The sequence below is a fragment of the Dichotomopilus funicola genome, assembly GCF_033296635.1.
Source record: "Dichotomopilus funicola strain CBS 141.50 unplaced genomic scaffold C8A04scaffold_56, whole genome shotgun sequence".
NCBI lineage: Eukaryota > Fungi > Ascomycota > Sordariomycetes > Sordariales > Chaetomiaceae > Dichotomopilus > Dichotomopilus funicola.
Genome location: NW_026944077.1, coordinates 58362 through 74228, shown reverse-complemented (window position 1 = coordinate 74228; position 15867 = coordinate 58362). Strand labels below are relative to the sequence as shown.

At 54.6% G+C, this 15867-nt stretch overlaps 6 protein-coding genes across 6 annotated transcripts; 3 read left to right on the top strand and 3 right to left on the bottom strand.

Annotated features, from left to right (window-relative positions):
- Window positions 1-1399: 1399 nt before the first annotated feature.
- Window positions 1400-2037, bottom strand: C8A04DRAFT_38971 (ribosomal protein S5 domain 2-type protein; the record flags this gene model as incomplete). Its single annotated transcript, XM_062784406.1, has 4 exons — window positions 1400-1564; window positions 1638-1652; window positions 1724-1923; window positions 1986-2037. 4 exons carry the CDS (start codon window positions 2035-2037, stop codon window positions 1400-1402), a joined length of 432 nt encoding a protein of 143 aa, XP_062634948.1.
- Window positions 2038-3249: 1212 nt separating this feature from the next.
- On the top strand, window positions 3250-3913 carry C8A04DRAFT_13939 (chitin synthesis regulation, resistance to congo red-domain-containing protein; the record flags this gene model as incomplete). Its single annotated transcript, XM_062777904.1, has 3 exons — window positions 3250-3299; window positions 3358-3486; window positions 3571-3913. 3 exons carry the CDS (start codon window positions 3250-3252, stop codon window positions 3911-3913), a joined length of 522 nt encoding a protein of 173 aa, XP_062634947.1.
- A 620-nt stretch (window positions 3914-4533) lies between these two features.
- C8A04DRAFT_30815 (uncharacterized protein) lies at window positions 4534-6506 on the top strand (the record flags this gene model as incomplete). Its single annotated transcript, XM_062781534.1, has 3 exons — window positions 4534-5395; window positions 5451-6238; window positions 6303-6506. 3 exons carry the CDS (start codon window positions 4534-4536, stop codon window positions 6504-6506), a joined length of 1854 nt encoding a protein of 617 aa, XP_062634946.1.
- A 281-nt stretch (window positions 6507-6787) lies between these two features.
- Window positions 6788-7121, bottom strand: C8A04DRAFT_30814 (uncharacterized protein; the record flags this gene model as incomplete). Its single annotated transcript, XM_062781533.1, has 2 exons — window positions 6788-6911; window positions 6970-7121. The coding sequence occupies 2 exons, from the start codon at window positions 7119-7121 to the stop codon at window positions 6788-6790; spliced, it is 276 nt and encodes a 91-aa protein (XP_062634945.1).
- A 2817-nt stretch (window positions 7122-9938) lies between these two features.
- Window positions 9939-11667, top strand: C8A04DRAFT_30813 (uncharacterized protein; the record flags this gene model as incomplete). Its single annotated transcript, XM_062781532.1, has 3 exons — window positions 9939-10108; window positions 10167-10223; window positions 10287-11667. 3 exons carry the CDS (start codon window positions 9939-9941, stop codon window positions 11665-11667), a joined length of 1608 nt encoding a protein of 535 aa, XP_062634944.1.
- Window positions 11668-12564: 897 nt separating this feature from the next.
- On the bottom strand, window positions 12565-14936 carry C8A04DRAFT_30812 (Alpha/Beta hydrolase protein; the record flags this gene model as incomplete). The annotated part of the gene is made up of 8 exons (XM_062781531.1): window positions 12565-13364; window positions 13429-13563; window positions 13642-13765; window positions 13865-14041; window positions 14145-14195; window positions 14275-14508; window positions 14589-14786; window positions 14916-14936. 8 exons carry the CDS (start codon window positions 14934-14936, stop codon window positions 12565-12567), a joined length of 1740 nt encoding a protein of 579 aa, XP_062634943.1.
- Window positions 14937-15867: the final 931 nt, after the last annotated feature.

The following is a 15867-nucleotide window of genomic DNA, read 5'->3' as shown; positions in this document are numbered from 1 at the left end:
AAATTCGAACTTTGAAAAGGATATGCGACGAAAAGAAGATCAAGGTTTGCAAGCAAGAGAACTGGGAGAAGATTTATTTCAGTCTTTTGCTCATTCCCTCTTCGTTCCATTCTCCCAGCCAGCGCGCCCAGGGGAGGAGACTTACACACGGACCATTTTCGACCATTGATTGACGTGTGAAGGTATCATTGGCTGTCGGGTTTGCTTGGGGGGAGGGGCCAGTCCCCCCATCACCATCCATTTCATTCTTTCACGCAAGCACCAAGCACATCGGGGTTGACAAGACCCCTTGAGGCGCTCGGTGGGTACCCGGGCGTTTAGCACACGAAACGAAGTGTCGAGGGGAACAAGAAGAATGAAGAAAAGAAAGGAATGGAGCGACCCTGCGGCACATCGGTCTGTCGGTCGAACCGCGCCCACACCTTTGGTGTTTAACAAGTCTGAATATTCCGGGGGCTTGCCTAGGGTATGTTTATATCCCTTGTCATGTCCTGAGACTGTTCATCACTCAGCTCGTCTCGAGCCCTGATGAAGAGATGCGGTGATATTCAGATTGCTGAGATTGCTCCCAGCAGAACACGAAAATGGAACACAATATTTCCCCATTCGGTTTAGCGGGGTTTAGCAATTGGTGCAGTTGCCATCCTGCCCTTACTTGTGACAGTTTCTCTGGCGAGTGAAGGAGGCAAGCAAATGAGAATCAAGCTGGACAAAGCTGGCTGTCAACGGGACCGGTTCACTACATATGGAGATAGTCCGGCAAGGCCGTTGAAAGCAAAGCTGGAAGGCGCTTGACAACTCCGCAAGCGGTCGAGATATCGTCACATGTGAGCGGGAGCCGCAACGGGGTCTTGGATGATACCCATCCCATACTCAGCTAGCCACGCAGAACTCTCTACTAACCCCAGGTGCGAGCCGCATGCATGGCTAAATATGACCATGGGGTGACAAAGGCTTGTTGGCTGTCGAGTATCGCCCAGTCTAAGACACCAAAGAATCGGTCGATATCCCACCGTTTCCTAGACATCAGCATTACCCCCATGGAACATACACTGTTTTGCGGCGATGGTGGAGAAAACCCAAGTAGCATTCCCTTCTGAACGCGGGCAAAACCAGGACACTCAAGTTGCTCTATCGGCCCCAACCACTCTCCTCCTACCTGAGGAAAAAACAGTTCCCATTCCTAATTTCACACGATCCACGAAGAAAACCCCCAGGAGGGTCGGAATGGGAGGGAGACAGGTACAGTCGAGTCTTTATTCGTATCCCCCGAGGCGTCATTAATGTGCACCTCAGCGGGCCGTCGTCGGCCAATATCGACTCGTAGCTGATGAATGCAATGCCGAACGCCATCCGTGTCCACGCAAGCCCCCGCTTCCCAACATGGCCAAAAAAGAACTCAACGGTACGACTTCTGGAACCGCGCACGGGCACCCTTTCCACCAAACTTCTTGGGCTCGCAACGCCTCGGGTCGGCCACCAGGAGGCTACGGTCGAATTGGATGAGGGCGGTCTTGAGGAGGTTTTTCGAGTGCTCGTCGATGTACTTGGCGTAGTAGGAGACCTAGACAATCCCTAAGTCAGCAATTCGAGTTCTTCGCTTCGTATTTCGAGCTCTGACGGATCCGGGTACTAACAATGGCCTTGGCAATCTGTGAAGTCAAGTATTAGCACACTTATTCTTGCCCCCGATATCTCTCTCAGCGTGCCCCGGGATACGTACAGCCTGGCGCGTCGCATAAACCTGGGAAGTGTGACCACCACCAGCGACCCGGACGCGGATATCGACTTCGGCGAACTTGTCGGTGCCGAGAATGAGGACGGGCTCGTAGAGCTTCGCCCGGAGGATTTCCGGGGCAAAGAGCTTGAGGGGCTTGCCGTTGACCCGGATCAGGCCCTTGCCGGCCACGCAGCGCGCGACGGCTGCGAAGGTGTTAGAAGTCGGTCGAATGGATATATTTTCTGTTCGAAACAAAAATTCGTACCTGTGGCATTCTTCTTCTTGCCGAACACCTGAACTGCCTGGGTGGTAGCCATTTTGACGTGATGGCGGGATACCTTCCTGTTTGTTAGTTCGCGGCTTGGATTTTCTCCTTGCTACAAATTTTTGTGTGGAGGGGGAAATCAAGATGGGGCTAGCGACAGTCACGTGGCTGTCCTGTGGCTACAGCCGAGTGAACAGTTCCAATTGTGGCTTGGTTGCACCTGAGTGGGTCTCTAATGGTCGAAGCTTCGGTCAACCCTAACCCGGATCGGAAATCATACACAGGAGGAGGCCTCCACTTCCAGCCTTAAAGTCGAGCGTATCACAAAGTAAAATCTGCAAGGCATTATCGTTTCTTCCAGTTTAAGGTATCCAGAGCGTTTGATCTTCCAAGTGTCGGCTCTTATCCGAAAAGGGAAAGAAAGATGCTTTGAAAGTTGGACTGCTGATGACGGCCAGGGATGTAGGAGGCAGTGCTTGTCTTCACGACATAGCTACGAAGTCCACCCACGTTTTCGTACTGCCAGCCCCACGCGTATTGTGCCGGTCATGGATCCTCGTGGCCATGCAAGTTCGGGATGTCAGCAATACGGATACACCTGATTTCGACATCCCTTCGCCGGCCGAAGCCTGTAAACGAGGTGGCAGGGCTTCCCGCGCGCCTGCGCCCCCATTCTCCTCGTCAGATCAGCGCGAATTTTGTCGCTGTGCGGGTTTCGCACTGTTGACAAACGGCCGGGATCCCGAAACCCCAAGATCGCTCAAGAAAATGCCGGTCAGCCGATCGGGGCGGGAGGAAAGTCAAGCGACTGTTTTCGCCCAGCCTGCCCAGCAAAACCCAAGGTCCCAACCGTGTCTTGGCGCCCCGTCTCAAATGATCTCATTGGGGAAGGCGGCGCAAAGAATGACAATTCCGCCAGGCTCAGCCACCAAAGTGCCACGCCGTCCTTCGCTACCGTGCGTTCTACAAACCACACTGTTCATCTGCCTTCAAACCCGAGGGAAACGCATTGACTGCGCCTGTGCTCCACAGTGTTGAAACTGCGATGATGGCACGTCACCACCCACCCTCACTTGGCTTTGTCGTATGATATCTTTCCCAGCAACCGCCCATCTTCATTCAACCATATTTTCTCTTCCACAATCCTACAACCCCATACTGCCCCAATCAACAACAACATCACCCCCACCTCGATTTCTCCTTGAACATTTCCCCAAAACAGGCCCTGCTCTGAACGGTCAACTTAATTCCTGCGACTTTCAACATGGCGCCTCTTCTTGAGCAGCTCGCCGAGCTGACCAAGCGCGACGATGGGTACGTTCGACCTGAATTGTTTCTGCGAATGCACTGGCTAATATGGGCATGTTTATAGCTGTGGTAGCGGCGCATATCGTGATTGGAACGGACGCTGCGTCACCTATTCCGGATGGTACTGGTGGGGGCGCTGGGTCTTCGCCGGCATTGCCATTGTCTTCGTTCTATTGGTGTTCGCCGGTCTTTTGTACGCTCCCACCCCGACCCTCGCGCAATTGGTTTTGAAACCAATTTGAGAAAGGCAGTTAACTAACTCGCGCCCTCGCAACAGCCGCAACTCGCGTCGTCGCAGAAGGCAGGGCCAGCAACCGCTATACGGAACAGGCTGGATGGCACCCGCGCCGCCTCCTTACTATCCCCCGCCTCCGCAGTACTCGGCTGAAGCCCAAGGCCAAGGTGCCCCGCCACCAGGCGGGTACAAGTACGGCCCTGGAGATGGTTACTATGGCGGCAATCAAGAAGATATTCAGCTGCAACAACCACAGAACACCTACCACCGCGGTGCCGAGGCCGACTATGCGCCACCCCCGGGACCACCACCGCACGACAACCGTCACGGCAATGATAACGATTTTGCCCCACCTCCGGGCCCCCCGCCGAACGGGACCAAGTAAAGCCGTTATGAAGAGCGGAAGGGATGCGGGTCTGGGAGTAGGGGTTACATCAGGGCATGGGTAGTAATGTTTTTTATGGGCTGGAACGTGGGAACGTCGCGGGCACGGAGGCGTTTTGGCTGCTTTTGGCGCATACTCGAGCGATAATCGAGAAGACGCTCCTGAAAGGGCTCTTAGAGAGTGACGGAGTCGGGGCCTGAGAGAGGCTGGTTTCGTTGCATTCGGCGACAACCATCATCATAGGGCGGTTTGAAACCGGCTACCGGGCTTCTACTTGTGTTTTTTCCCACACCATTGCTAGATTTAGTTTTTCGCAATCGGAAAGCGATTACTCCAACTGTTCTGTAACGGTGACGTGCGAATTAAGGGACAAGCATCCGAGTTACAAAGTGGGGTTTAAGAAGAATGCTGTGAATTTCCACGTTCCCAACCCTCTAATTGGCTGAAGCCTCTTAAACCCGCTGCAACTTACAGAGTACGAAATTTTAGAGTCATTTATTACCCGATTTCGTTTTCCCAACTTTTCCTCTCGATTCAGAGTGACAAACTTGCATGACCAAATAGGACGAGTGATTGGCCCGGTATTAGACGAAGACAAAACCATTGGAAGTCACGACAACATGACGGACAACAGGAACCCCGTCATCGGCCTGCTTGGTGGCGGGCAGCTGGGGCGCATGTTGTGCGAAGCAGCAAATCCCGTGGGCATCGACATCGCCATTCTTGACGAGGACAATTCCCCGGCCAAACAGGCGCACAACACCAACCGACATGTCACCGGCTCCTTCAAGGACCCCTCTCGGATCCGGGAGCTTGCTGCCCAGTCGGACGTTTTGTCCGTGGAAATTGAGCATGTCGAGACCGAGGTGCTTGAGGACATCGAGAAGAATGGTGTTGAGGTGAAGCTGGTCGATGGGTCTACCAAGACTCACAAGCCCCCCGTCCACCCCTCATGGCGGACCCTCCGTCTCATCCAGGACAAGTACCTCCAAAAGGAGCACTTCCGGGCCAGCGGCAAGAACATTCCCATTGCTGAGCAGGTCGCCATCGAACCGGGGCCGGCAGCTCTCGAGTCACTCAAGCAGGCCGCCGCTAGATTTGGACTCCCACTCATGCTCAAGGCACGGAAGGGCAGCTACGACGGGAGAGGCAACTTCAAGGTCAGCAGCGAGGCGGACTTTGAAGCCGCCATCCAGGCCCTGGGTGGACTTAGCTTGTATGCCGAGAAATGGGCTCCCTTTGTCAAGGAGCTGGCTGTCATGGTCATTCGGACTGAGGACGGCAACGGCAAGCTCAAGAGCTGTGTCGCCTACCCGGCCGTCGAGACCATCCACGAAGACAGCATCTGTACCAAAGTATTCATGCCGCCCAGGGGAGTCTCAGATGCAGTCTGCGAGGCCGCCAGAAACCTAGCTACTGAAGTCATCGGCACACTATGGGGCCGAGGTGTCTTTGCTGTGGAGATGTTCCTCCTGCAAGATGGTATGCGTCAAAGTGACATCCTATCTTCTCTATGCCTTCACTAACCACGGCACAGACTCTTTGATGGTCAACGAGGTTGCGCCTCGTCCTCACAACTCTGGCCACTACACCATCGAGGCGGTGCCCCAGATGTCGCAGTACAAGGCGCAACTTCATGCTGTCCTTGACCTACCGATACCCAAAAAGCTCATTCCCCGGGTATCTTCATCCATCATGCTCAACGTTCTCGGCGGTGCCACTCCCGATGCCCACCTCGAGCTAGCCGACTTGGCTCGGAGCACGCTCGATGAGGACATGGACGTCTACCTGCACCTCTACAACAAAGCCTCTAAGCCTAGCCGCAAGATCGGCCACATCACCCTCACTAGTAACTCCTCCATTCAAGACCTTGAAGTCAAGGCGAAGCCCCTCATTGACCTTGTCAACAAAATCCGCCACGACCGCATCTCCGCCTCCGCCGAAACCCTCCGTCCTAAGCAGGAACCCACCGTCAGCCAACCGAAGTCCGCACCAGCCTCCTCCTCCGACTCACCCCTTGTCCTCATCACCATGGGCTCCGACTCGGACTTGCCGGTCCTCAAAGCCGGCCTGGACATACTCCGGGAGTTTGGCGTGCCGTTCGCGCTCGACATCACGTCGGCGCACCGCACGCCCAAATACATGATGCGGGTGGCCGACGAGGCTGCGAGCCGAGGTATCAAGGCCATCATCGCCGCGGCGGGCGGTGCGGCACACCTGCCCGGCATGCTGGCGTCAGAGACGCCACTGCCTGTGATTGGCGTGCCTGTCAAGGCGACGCATTTGGACGGGATGGATAGCTTGTTGAGTATTGTGCAGATGCCGGTGAGTTCTTTTTGTTTTCTCGTTCGTTTCTGTGTTTACGCGAACCAGTCTGACACGTGTACAGAGGGGTGTGCCAACTGCCACGGTGGGCATCAACAATTCCACTAATGCGGCCCTTCTGGCCATCCGGATTCTTGGTTCCTTCTTGCCTGAATACCAGGAAAAGATGAAGCGGTACCAAACCGAGATGGAGGACCAGGTGATTGTCAAAGGCAACAAGCTCAGGGAGGTGGGTGACGTGGAGTACCTCGCGGCGAAGGCCAAATGAATGAATTGTTGGCCTTGGGGAGACGTGTGCATACTGTATTTGGAGTACATTGGCGGGTTGAAAAATGGGGGGCATAGACTAGGCGGTTATCTGTGATTTAAAAGTTTTATGACGCATGACGGAATTCAAGAGATACCCAAAACTGTAAACTGTATAATTTAATTTGCCAGGACAGTACATTCTTTTTTTAGAAAACACAGAAATCTAATCCAACTCAGTCCACCTTCTTCATCCATAACCCGCCATACACCATCCCGCTCTCGTTTCTCGTTGGTGTCATTCTAGCAGATCGAGGGGTTGGTGTGGTTGCAGGTGTTGACGGAGGGGGTAGGCCTGGCAGGCTTCGTAGTACTCGGGCAAGCCGGAGCGACGGGTTTGGCGGCACGGTCACAAACGTCGTAGCAGCTATATCTTGAGATCAGCAACCGCACGCTCGCAATCCCTGGTCCGGACTGAGACGTACCCGCCGTATCTGATCCCACAGGCATTGATGGAATCGACACATATGATCCGTGGCTGACACTCCTTTTCCATGGCCACCGGGAAGGCAGTGGTTAACCCCAGGAATAGGACGCCGGAGGAGAGGAGGAGGGACGTGATCGTAGAGGGATACATCGTGGGCGAGTAGTATATTCAAGAGAGGCTTTACAGCTGAGTCGAAGTGCTTAGATGGGTATGAAGGTAAGATGGTTGGGAGATGGGAACTGGTGAGTATGCTACACTTTGTCCGACATGGCGAGCGATCACAGAAGAGTTATATAAGAAAGTCTTGCGGCACGTAACGGCCAGCATCGGGTTCGAGATCTTGCTGGAGGTGGCCCGACAGATTCTAGAACATGATTCCTTCGGGGATCGCAAAAGTTCTTGCCTCCATGAAGCCGACTTGACCCGCCACGATCCGTACATCTCCCTGAGGCGGAATATGTCATGACCTGATTAGGAGACGAAGCCCGAGCGGAAGTCAACCTGGATGGTTGGAGGACCATACTGTAGGAAGGGTTAGGGGGGATAAGAAGAACGAGGGTTCCGTCGGAGGACAAAGCCGCTGCAAGTACGCCAAGCTGGATGTCGCCAAGCAAGCTGGATGTCGTCGACTAACCAGGACGAATGGGCTCAGGTAGGTTCATCCCGTGCTTGCTCGTCCGGTGGGATGACGGCCAGATCGGCAGATCCGCCCGTAGGGCTAGATATTCCCCGATACCAACAATAGCATCACCAATACGGCCTGGACCCCCAATGATCAGGAGTCCGCGCTCTGCCGAAACATCACCGGTGTAATCCGTACCTCGTTAGCGAAGCCTAGATTCTCTTGGCGTCGCTGCGGCTGTTGTTGGCTCTCGAGGTGCTGCAACCACAACTGCGACCACAACTGCCACGACAACTCAACATCCACACGGAGCAAGCACCCGAGAAGCTATGACTAAGTGATGCGGTTGGGGACGGCTTTGCGAGCAGGTATTGCCACTGATGAGCTGATGTTAGGTGTTTGCTTTACCGTTACGAAGTACCATTCGAGTCTCCGTCATGATCGAGAGTCTGCTTATATTGGGAATTATTTACAAAATGGCTTTGGGGGTGGGGGTCGAGAGGAAGCCCCCCACATTCAGGCAACTTGAACTCCCGTCGACTCGCGCAACTCGTGAGAACTGTGTCGTTGTGATCAGAGGGAAGGCTCGCAAGCCAGTCCGCTCAGACAGTGACGGCCAAGAATAACTCAATAACCAACGGTAGTGAACGCTACTTCACGGATCGGAAGAAGAGAGATCCGATAATTCCGGTGGTTCCTGTCCGGCGGTCCATGACCCTGGCTGTCACCATTGCATCCTCCCATGTCGTCTTTTGAGACCTGGGGTTTGTTTCGCCCGTTCCGAGACAATCTGGAGCAGTAGTGCGGTGTACCCTGTTTTCAAGAATCCAGGGTGAAGGGCAAAGCTCAAACAGGTATCTGAAGTTAATTGAATATCGTGGTAAACTAGGCATTGAAGTGCTGTTTCATGGCCGGCTCTCTGTCAAGCAGATATCATTACTGTGTAATAAATTTAGGTTACGAACTGCCCAAGTTGAGACAACTTGCTGTGAAGAAACGGCCCGGCCCCTCGAGTCTTGGCCTTGGCTGAGAAGTGGGTGAGTGTTTCTCATCTTCGGGTGCCACGGTTCCACAATTGGCTCGCGTTTCCACAATTCTTGGTTCGTCCCAATAATAACTCCTGAAGATTTTCGAAAGTTCGGTCAAGAATTCGATTTTCTCCCTGCTTTGCACCGGGTAAACCGAGGCGCAGAGAGCAATTCAGACAGGATTCCAGCATTTATGGGACGATCCCGATATGGTGATTGGGATGCAGAAAGCAGGGGGACAAAAAGAAATTGTCGTCCGAGGGCCGGAGCCCCCGCCTTAGGGTCGCTCGTTCAGGCTATGATTGTCCCGTTTTCCCTCATCTCCCGCGCTTCTGGTGCATCCACGTTCCCACACACCCACCATTTCCCCCGGCAATGGAACTTGAAGGTTGGAGGCATGCAAGGGCTGTTGGCTGCCTCCCTCCCAGGAACCCGGCGCCGCGGCAGGCGGGGGAACATCGCGCTGGTGACCGGCAGATAGGACAAGAAAACCACGGGCATTTCTGATCGAACCTTTTTTTCTCTCCCACCTGAGAGTCAGCCTCACATGTGGGTGACGACGCAGGAACGGTTGGCCCCTGTTGCAAGGATTTGAAGCCGTTATTGGTACCTGCAGAAGCGCAACGCGAGCGGGCCAATACCAAGCTTATCCCGGGCCGCTTTCAATGCACCCACCCGCACCCTTTTTCTCTCTTCTCCCATCCTGCTCAGTTCACTTCGTACCACACACGTCAGCCTGGGGCTCTCAGGAGGCATTTCGCTCCTCCTTTCCCCCCATTTTCACCATTGACTGCCATCCAGTTTCACCTCCCGCCCGCAGGTGAGACGGAGCAGAGCCACTCCTTTGCTTTCGTTGGCAGCACAACAGCAACCCACTCTCTTTCTCGAACCGAAACAATATACGCTCAGCGCTTTTTTTGGCTTTGTCGCTCCCTAAGTGCCGATTCGTGCTGATCGTTTGCTTCTGCGATTCGATATACCCGAAGCGCTTTTTTCAACACTTGGTACTACACTTCGCTGCGTTGTTGAAACATACTTTTGAGCATTGATTTACCGACATCCCAAATCAATCGGGCCCCCGTATGCATTTCGAAACTTCCCGATTCTGTTTCTAAGCGCCAGCGAAACCGCATCGATTCCCACGACGATCCTACATAAGCGAGAGAGAGCAAGTATCAGCGACGAACGAATACGCCAAACGACAGCGCACCGGGCAATTTGTGCGAATGTTCTGATCGTAGCGCTCATCTTCCCCGTCAACAATACCCCTGGAAGCCGCTCACTGAAAGGGGGGGTGGAACACACCAGAGAGGCAAGATGCCGACAATCGACGTGGCCATGAGGCGGAGTTTGGGGAGAGGGTTTCTGGATTTGGTTGTGTCTAGCTTGCAGCCCGCTGTCCAGAAGAGGGATGTTATGGGGCAGATTACAGACGTCAAGACGGCCTTCTCCAGCTGGGACAACTGTATGCAGGTCAACTACTGCAAGTGGGTTCTTCCGGTACTTCTGGTGGTGTTGGTCAAAATGGTGCTGACATGATGCTAGGTGGCCTGTGATTGCAGTAATCGCCGTTGGCGGCCTGATTATCCTTTCGGTCGTGTGGTGCATTATCCGATGTGCCTGCTGCGGGCTCTCGTGCTGCTGCTCTTGCTTCCACTGCCTTAGGTGCTGTGGCGACTGCTGCGGCTGTTGCGATCCGCCGCGAGGAAGCCGGCACAAGTATCTCGACGAACCGTACATACCACCGAACCATGGCTATAAGTCGCAGGAGCCGATGAATGCGGGCTTCGGAGGGGCCTCGCCTCAATCCAAGAGGAAATCATTCGCCCAGTTTGCGACATTCGACTTTGGGGGCAAGAAGCACAATGAGGACGAGCTGCCCCAGATGCCGGAATGGGACAACTCAGAGCGCAAGAAGGTGATGTTGGATGACGATGATGCCGTGGAGATGAATGCTCTGAACAAGCCCGGGGCCGGTCCGCACGGTCATGCTGATGACGGTGCTTCGATTGGGAGGGCTGCCGGAGCGTCGACTCCCAACGGAGCTCGTTCGCCCATCAATCGCAGTCCCTATGGGCCGCCCGGTGGCGGAGCTGGGGCCGATGGGTTTTTCGCCGCCAGCGCCGTGGGTAACAACGACCCCTACTCTCAGGGCGCGCCGACGTACAACCAGCCAGGTGCCGCGTACAACGAGCCGGGGCAGGGGTACGGAATGGCCGGCGCGGCTATGGGTCCCGGAAGACGGTCACCGCATGGCCTGAACAACGGCGGTTACAATGACGGGCATAACAACAACGGCTACGGCCAAGATCACGGCTACTCCGACTCTGGGGCTCATCATGGATACGATAACAACTTCGCGGCCTCCCACCAACAGCCGTACGACAACTACGACAACGATTACAACTCGCAGGGCGCCCAAGGGTACGGAATGGACAGCTCCCCTTATGCTCCCGACCCGCGGCGCTCTCCCGCACCCCAAGGCCCATACGGCCCCGAGTCACGACGATCCCCCGCCCCACGCGGGCCCTACGACACCCCGTACCTCGGCGACCAGCGCCGCTCGCCTGGGCCTGGGGCCGCATTCGGTGGACCTAACGCACGCCGCTCCCCCGCACCACAAGGCGACGCTTACGCCCGCCGGGGTTCTCCGGCGCCCCAAGGTGACGCCTATGCTCGACGGGGGTCTCCAGCACCGCAAGGCGACGGCTACGCCCGCCGGGGGTCCCCGGCACCTGGCCAGGGCGGCCCGTATGGTAGCCCCCGCGCCCCACCCCAAAGGCAGTTTTCCACTGACGGCGGCATGCGCTCACCTGGTGGCGGCTCTGCTGGGCCTACACCGTTGCGGAACGACGCTGGGTTCGACTTCACATCTGGGTACAGCCGGCCACCACCATCTCGATCTATGACGGCAAGCCCGGCGGGTTCGATGAGAGGACCTGCCGGTGCTGCGCCGGGTGGGAACGGGTACAGGCAGGGGAGCCCCGCGCCAGCTGCTGATACCGCGGGTGCCTACCCCGGGTACGCGCCCTACAAGCCGGCGTAAGATGATCTCCTGATGCAAGTCGGGGGGTGAGTTAGTATGGGAGTTGGAATGATTTTTGCATGGTATCACATGGTCCCTGGATTGGGACAGACTTGAGACGGCAGAACTTAATGACCAGTCTGCCAAGGTTCTTCGGTTCGGAGTTGGGGAACCTTTTTTAGTTCTTTTTGTTACTTTCTACTTGTACCCCCTTTTTCTCTTGTTCGCTTCTCGCAATCATTTGACGCCCCTTTATTCATGATCTTGGTTCTTTTTCTTACTCTCGTTCATGTCAACATCATATAGACGGTGTTCTTACTTTTTATGACCCCGTCCGGCTTTTTTCTTTTAGATGGTCTAGATACCTGCCTAGGCCGGGATGCAAAACAGGGCATTGCGGAAGAACGAAGGCTAGTGGATTTAGGGAGCGGGAACGATATGAAGGGTCACTTGGTTATGAAGGTGTAAAAGATGCTGTTTTTTTTGCGCTGCCGCGGTGGATTGTGGTCAATGGCAATATTGACGGCACATTATCGCTGAGGCGGATCCTTAAGCCGGGAGACCAATCTGGAAAGGGGCCGCGATGGGTTTAGGCCGTTGAAATGGATATGGAACTTCGCTTCTTTGCGATTTTGATGATGGGGAGTTGATACCTGGATTTAGGAAATTGAGATGTCCTCCTTTTGGAACCGTAGTCCCGAGGTCTACCAGCCGAATTGCTCGAACATGGTGGTTCTGAAAGGCTTCAAATGACCCCTTTCCCTTTCCCCCTTTCAACCACCACCGCTACCTATTGCACTCTCTCCCCGAGCCCTGGCCCCTTGCCGCCATAATCCCCATCTCCAAATCGTCACGGCAAACGGCTGTCCAAGGGTTGAATATGCCCCGTGACGGCCTCCAGCTAACGCGGGGATGCCGTTATGGTATGGCCGAGACGCCCAAAGAAAGTTGGAAAAGTAACCTCATGGTACCCAAGAAGCTCGCCTGTCTGGTGTTCAATACCTGGAACGAAATGTCGTCTTGACTAAACAGCCTTTCGAGCAGGTCATCCGGTCGTGTGCTGAGAAATACCCGAATGGGTGTGCCGTGGAAAACGTCGGACAACATCACCAGCAACTCTAGCTTCTCGCGTCTTGAGCACTCATCCAAGGCGTCTATCACCCAGAAATGGCTTTTCAACGTTTCCAGCCGGAATATCCGGTCGACAAAAAGCTCCGTCCAAAGCGTGCGGTAATCGCCAGGATCGATCGTTACCCCGTCTTCGATTAGGGACACGACGGCCTTTTGGACATCGGGGATGGACTCGGCCATCTGGAAGGCAAGAGATCGGAGCAGACCCCAGAGCCCCGATCGGGTTTCGTCGTGCTGCTGTAAGTAGTAGTAGCTGCAGCCCAGGTTGCGGGTTTCAAGGTACTTGACAACATGACTCGTAGCTACAGACTTTCCTGAACCGGGCCCGCCCCTGAGAAGCAAGACTCTATCCTGGTCGTTGTTTAGCTCGGGAAAGACTGCTTTGGAGTGTAGCTTGTCGGGACTGCGGTCAATTGAGGTCTGTATCCATCGCTGGAAGACTACATTGTTGGTCAACCACCGACAGGTTATACGACGAGATATTCTGGCGACGGCAGGACAGATGTCATCTGGGCGACTCTCGACTTGGAGAAACGAGGAAACCAGTTTCTGTGGCTCCGCGTGGCTGTTGCGACGTTTAAACAGCCCTAGAGTCACATTAGCACGGGCACCTCAAATTGTCGAAAGCGTTCAAGGAACTTCGCAACACACCCTCTGCTTCCAACATTTTAAAAATTGTGACAAATGCACGTTTCAAGATCAGATAGTTGGGACACATGGGGCTCTCGAACTTGCAAATGCGGCGATGGTCCGCTTCAAGATATTGTATGTGCTCCCCTGGCAGGCCTACAGAAGACAACGTGTCAGCTGTACTGTACATACATACAACGGAAAGTGCCACGGCAGAGCTTTCGAGAGACGAACCGAGTATCGCGGATTCCTTCTTGACGATTAGAGAGGATACTGGGCCCACCGTTGTCGGAACGCCCTCAAAAAAAGACCATAGACTGAGATTATGGGAAACGTCCCGGAATTCGTCGTTGATTTTCTGTCGAGGCCAGCATTAGTCAGTGTTTGTTCGGCTTGGTAGCACAACGCCACGCGAACTGTTATAAACAGATTTGGGAAACACAACATTTAAGGTAACGTTCCCCGGACTCAGGTCGTCAAGGTATGCCTTGGCGCCATACCCGGCGACGAGACGTATCATGCGGATAATCTGGGCCGAATCAGCTCCCTGATGAGGAGTTCCGAGGAAGATCATGGTACGGATTCGCCGGGCAACAGCTGTGTAAATCGGATCGGAGAGTGCCAACGAGTAGGCCTGTTCTTGTCAGATGCAAACATGGGCCTGTTCTTGTCAGATGCAAACATGGTTGTGCAGCTCCGAGGCACAAACAAACGTCAAGTGGAGGACCCCAACATACCTTCTTAACAACTAGACCACCCATGCTGTGGGCAACAAACACGATAGGCGTCTGGGCGCAGCTGTTAGCTAAGAAGATACCGGCAAGGGCATCTAAGTGTGGTGGGACGGGGCTGTTCATGTGTACATACACTGTCATTCTCGCTGAGACTCGGCGAATTATATATATCCGCGATCAGCGCCTGTGCAAAGTCATGGACGGTCAAAACGCTCTCCTTCCGCGACCCATTCGAGCCGTAGCCGTAACTGTGCACCCGGACATGTTGTAGGTTGGCTTCCTTCGGCAGCCACTCCTTGGGCCAGAACATGCCGGGTTCCGACGAGTAGCTCCATGTTTTCCGGGAGCCGCCAAATAAGCCGTGGACCTAGATGTAGGTATGTTCAGTTATGCCCCTCTCCCCCCCTTTTCTGTCGGCCGGCCGGGGGCAATTTCGAGTTCACATACAAAAATAAAGTCGGCCTGTGGATCGATAGGTTCATGGAGGAGATTAAGACCGAGTGGCCCTCGAGCATCGACTACGCCGAAGAGGGAATTTAGGCGACGGAGCACGCCCCGGAAGAAGGAGCGTATCGTGCTTGGATGCTGAGACAATCCAGTACTGTCAGGTACGAGCGTCCTCAGCCCGCTGCTTCTGGTATTCGTCTAAGGACAATAGTGACTGTCAGTCTTCGGGATTTTCGGGTCCAAGAATCGATGAGATACTCAGCGGACCGGAGAGTACATCTAGACCGAATGGAACGTAAGGGGCTCAACTCAACGGCAAGGACGCACCTTGGTAATGGCGAATTCCATCGCTTCAACCCAGAGCTTGGGACCTGCACGGACTGGAACGTCCTATATTTGTCACTTGACTCCAAACGGTCAACGGTGAATCCTTCATTCCAGCGCGCGGGACGACCACCTTGGGGTTTTCCAGCCCGAGGCCAGGTCGAAGGCGTCTGCCTGACATCCTCGAGTCCTAGACAGCCTTGCCCGCTGCACCAGCTTGGGCGAAGGCCGCGAAGCACACCCGACTGCATAAGAGGGTTGCATTGGACCATCGAGTGAACTGCATTCGCCTTCCCCCGCTCCTGGCGGCATACCAGGCCATTACCCAGGAGCCCGACAAGCCTTTCCTACGAGATAATGATTCTCGCCCGGTTGGTGAGCGGTATCAGAGCCAGGCGCCGCGATGCCGGATGAGCTTTGTTTCCGCGGAATTGGATCGATCACTCTCCATTAGCACGCCCTGTTACACAAGCATTTGTGTGTTGAAGCCGAGAAGAATGCGGACAAGCGCAACGGGATACGTCGATTCTTTCGGGAAATATTTCCCGTTAATGAGACTATCGTCTCTGGTGAGTCTCCCTACATCAGATACAGCGGATAACCCAGTCAAGAGCATCGTCTGGCCGATCCGGCCCGTCAAGATTAGAATGAAACTCCGAAATGGGTTGAAGAAATCGTTCTTCAAGAAGGTAAACGAGTCGAAATATTGCCTGACTCTCTCAGTATTGGTCAGGAGTTGGCCGGACAAATGCTGACATTTGAAGTTATAGGGAGCCAGGAAATAAACCGGGAGAAGGTGAAGGGGGCGTTTGAAACAGAGAGCACCCTCTACACATCCATCCCCAACCGTATGCCCAAGCTTGCCAAGCTAGTCGCTTGGGGCACGCACTATGTATGTCAGTGACATCGAAATTCACTTCTACCTCTGCGAGTCTGTAGAGACGGACAATCACGT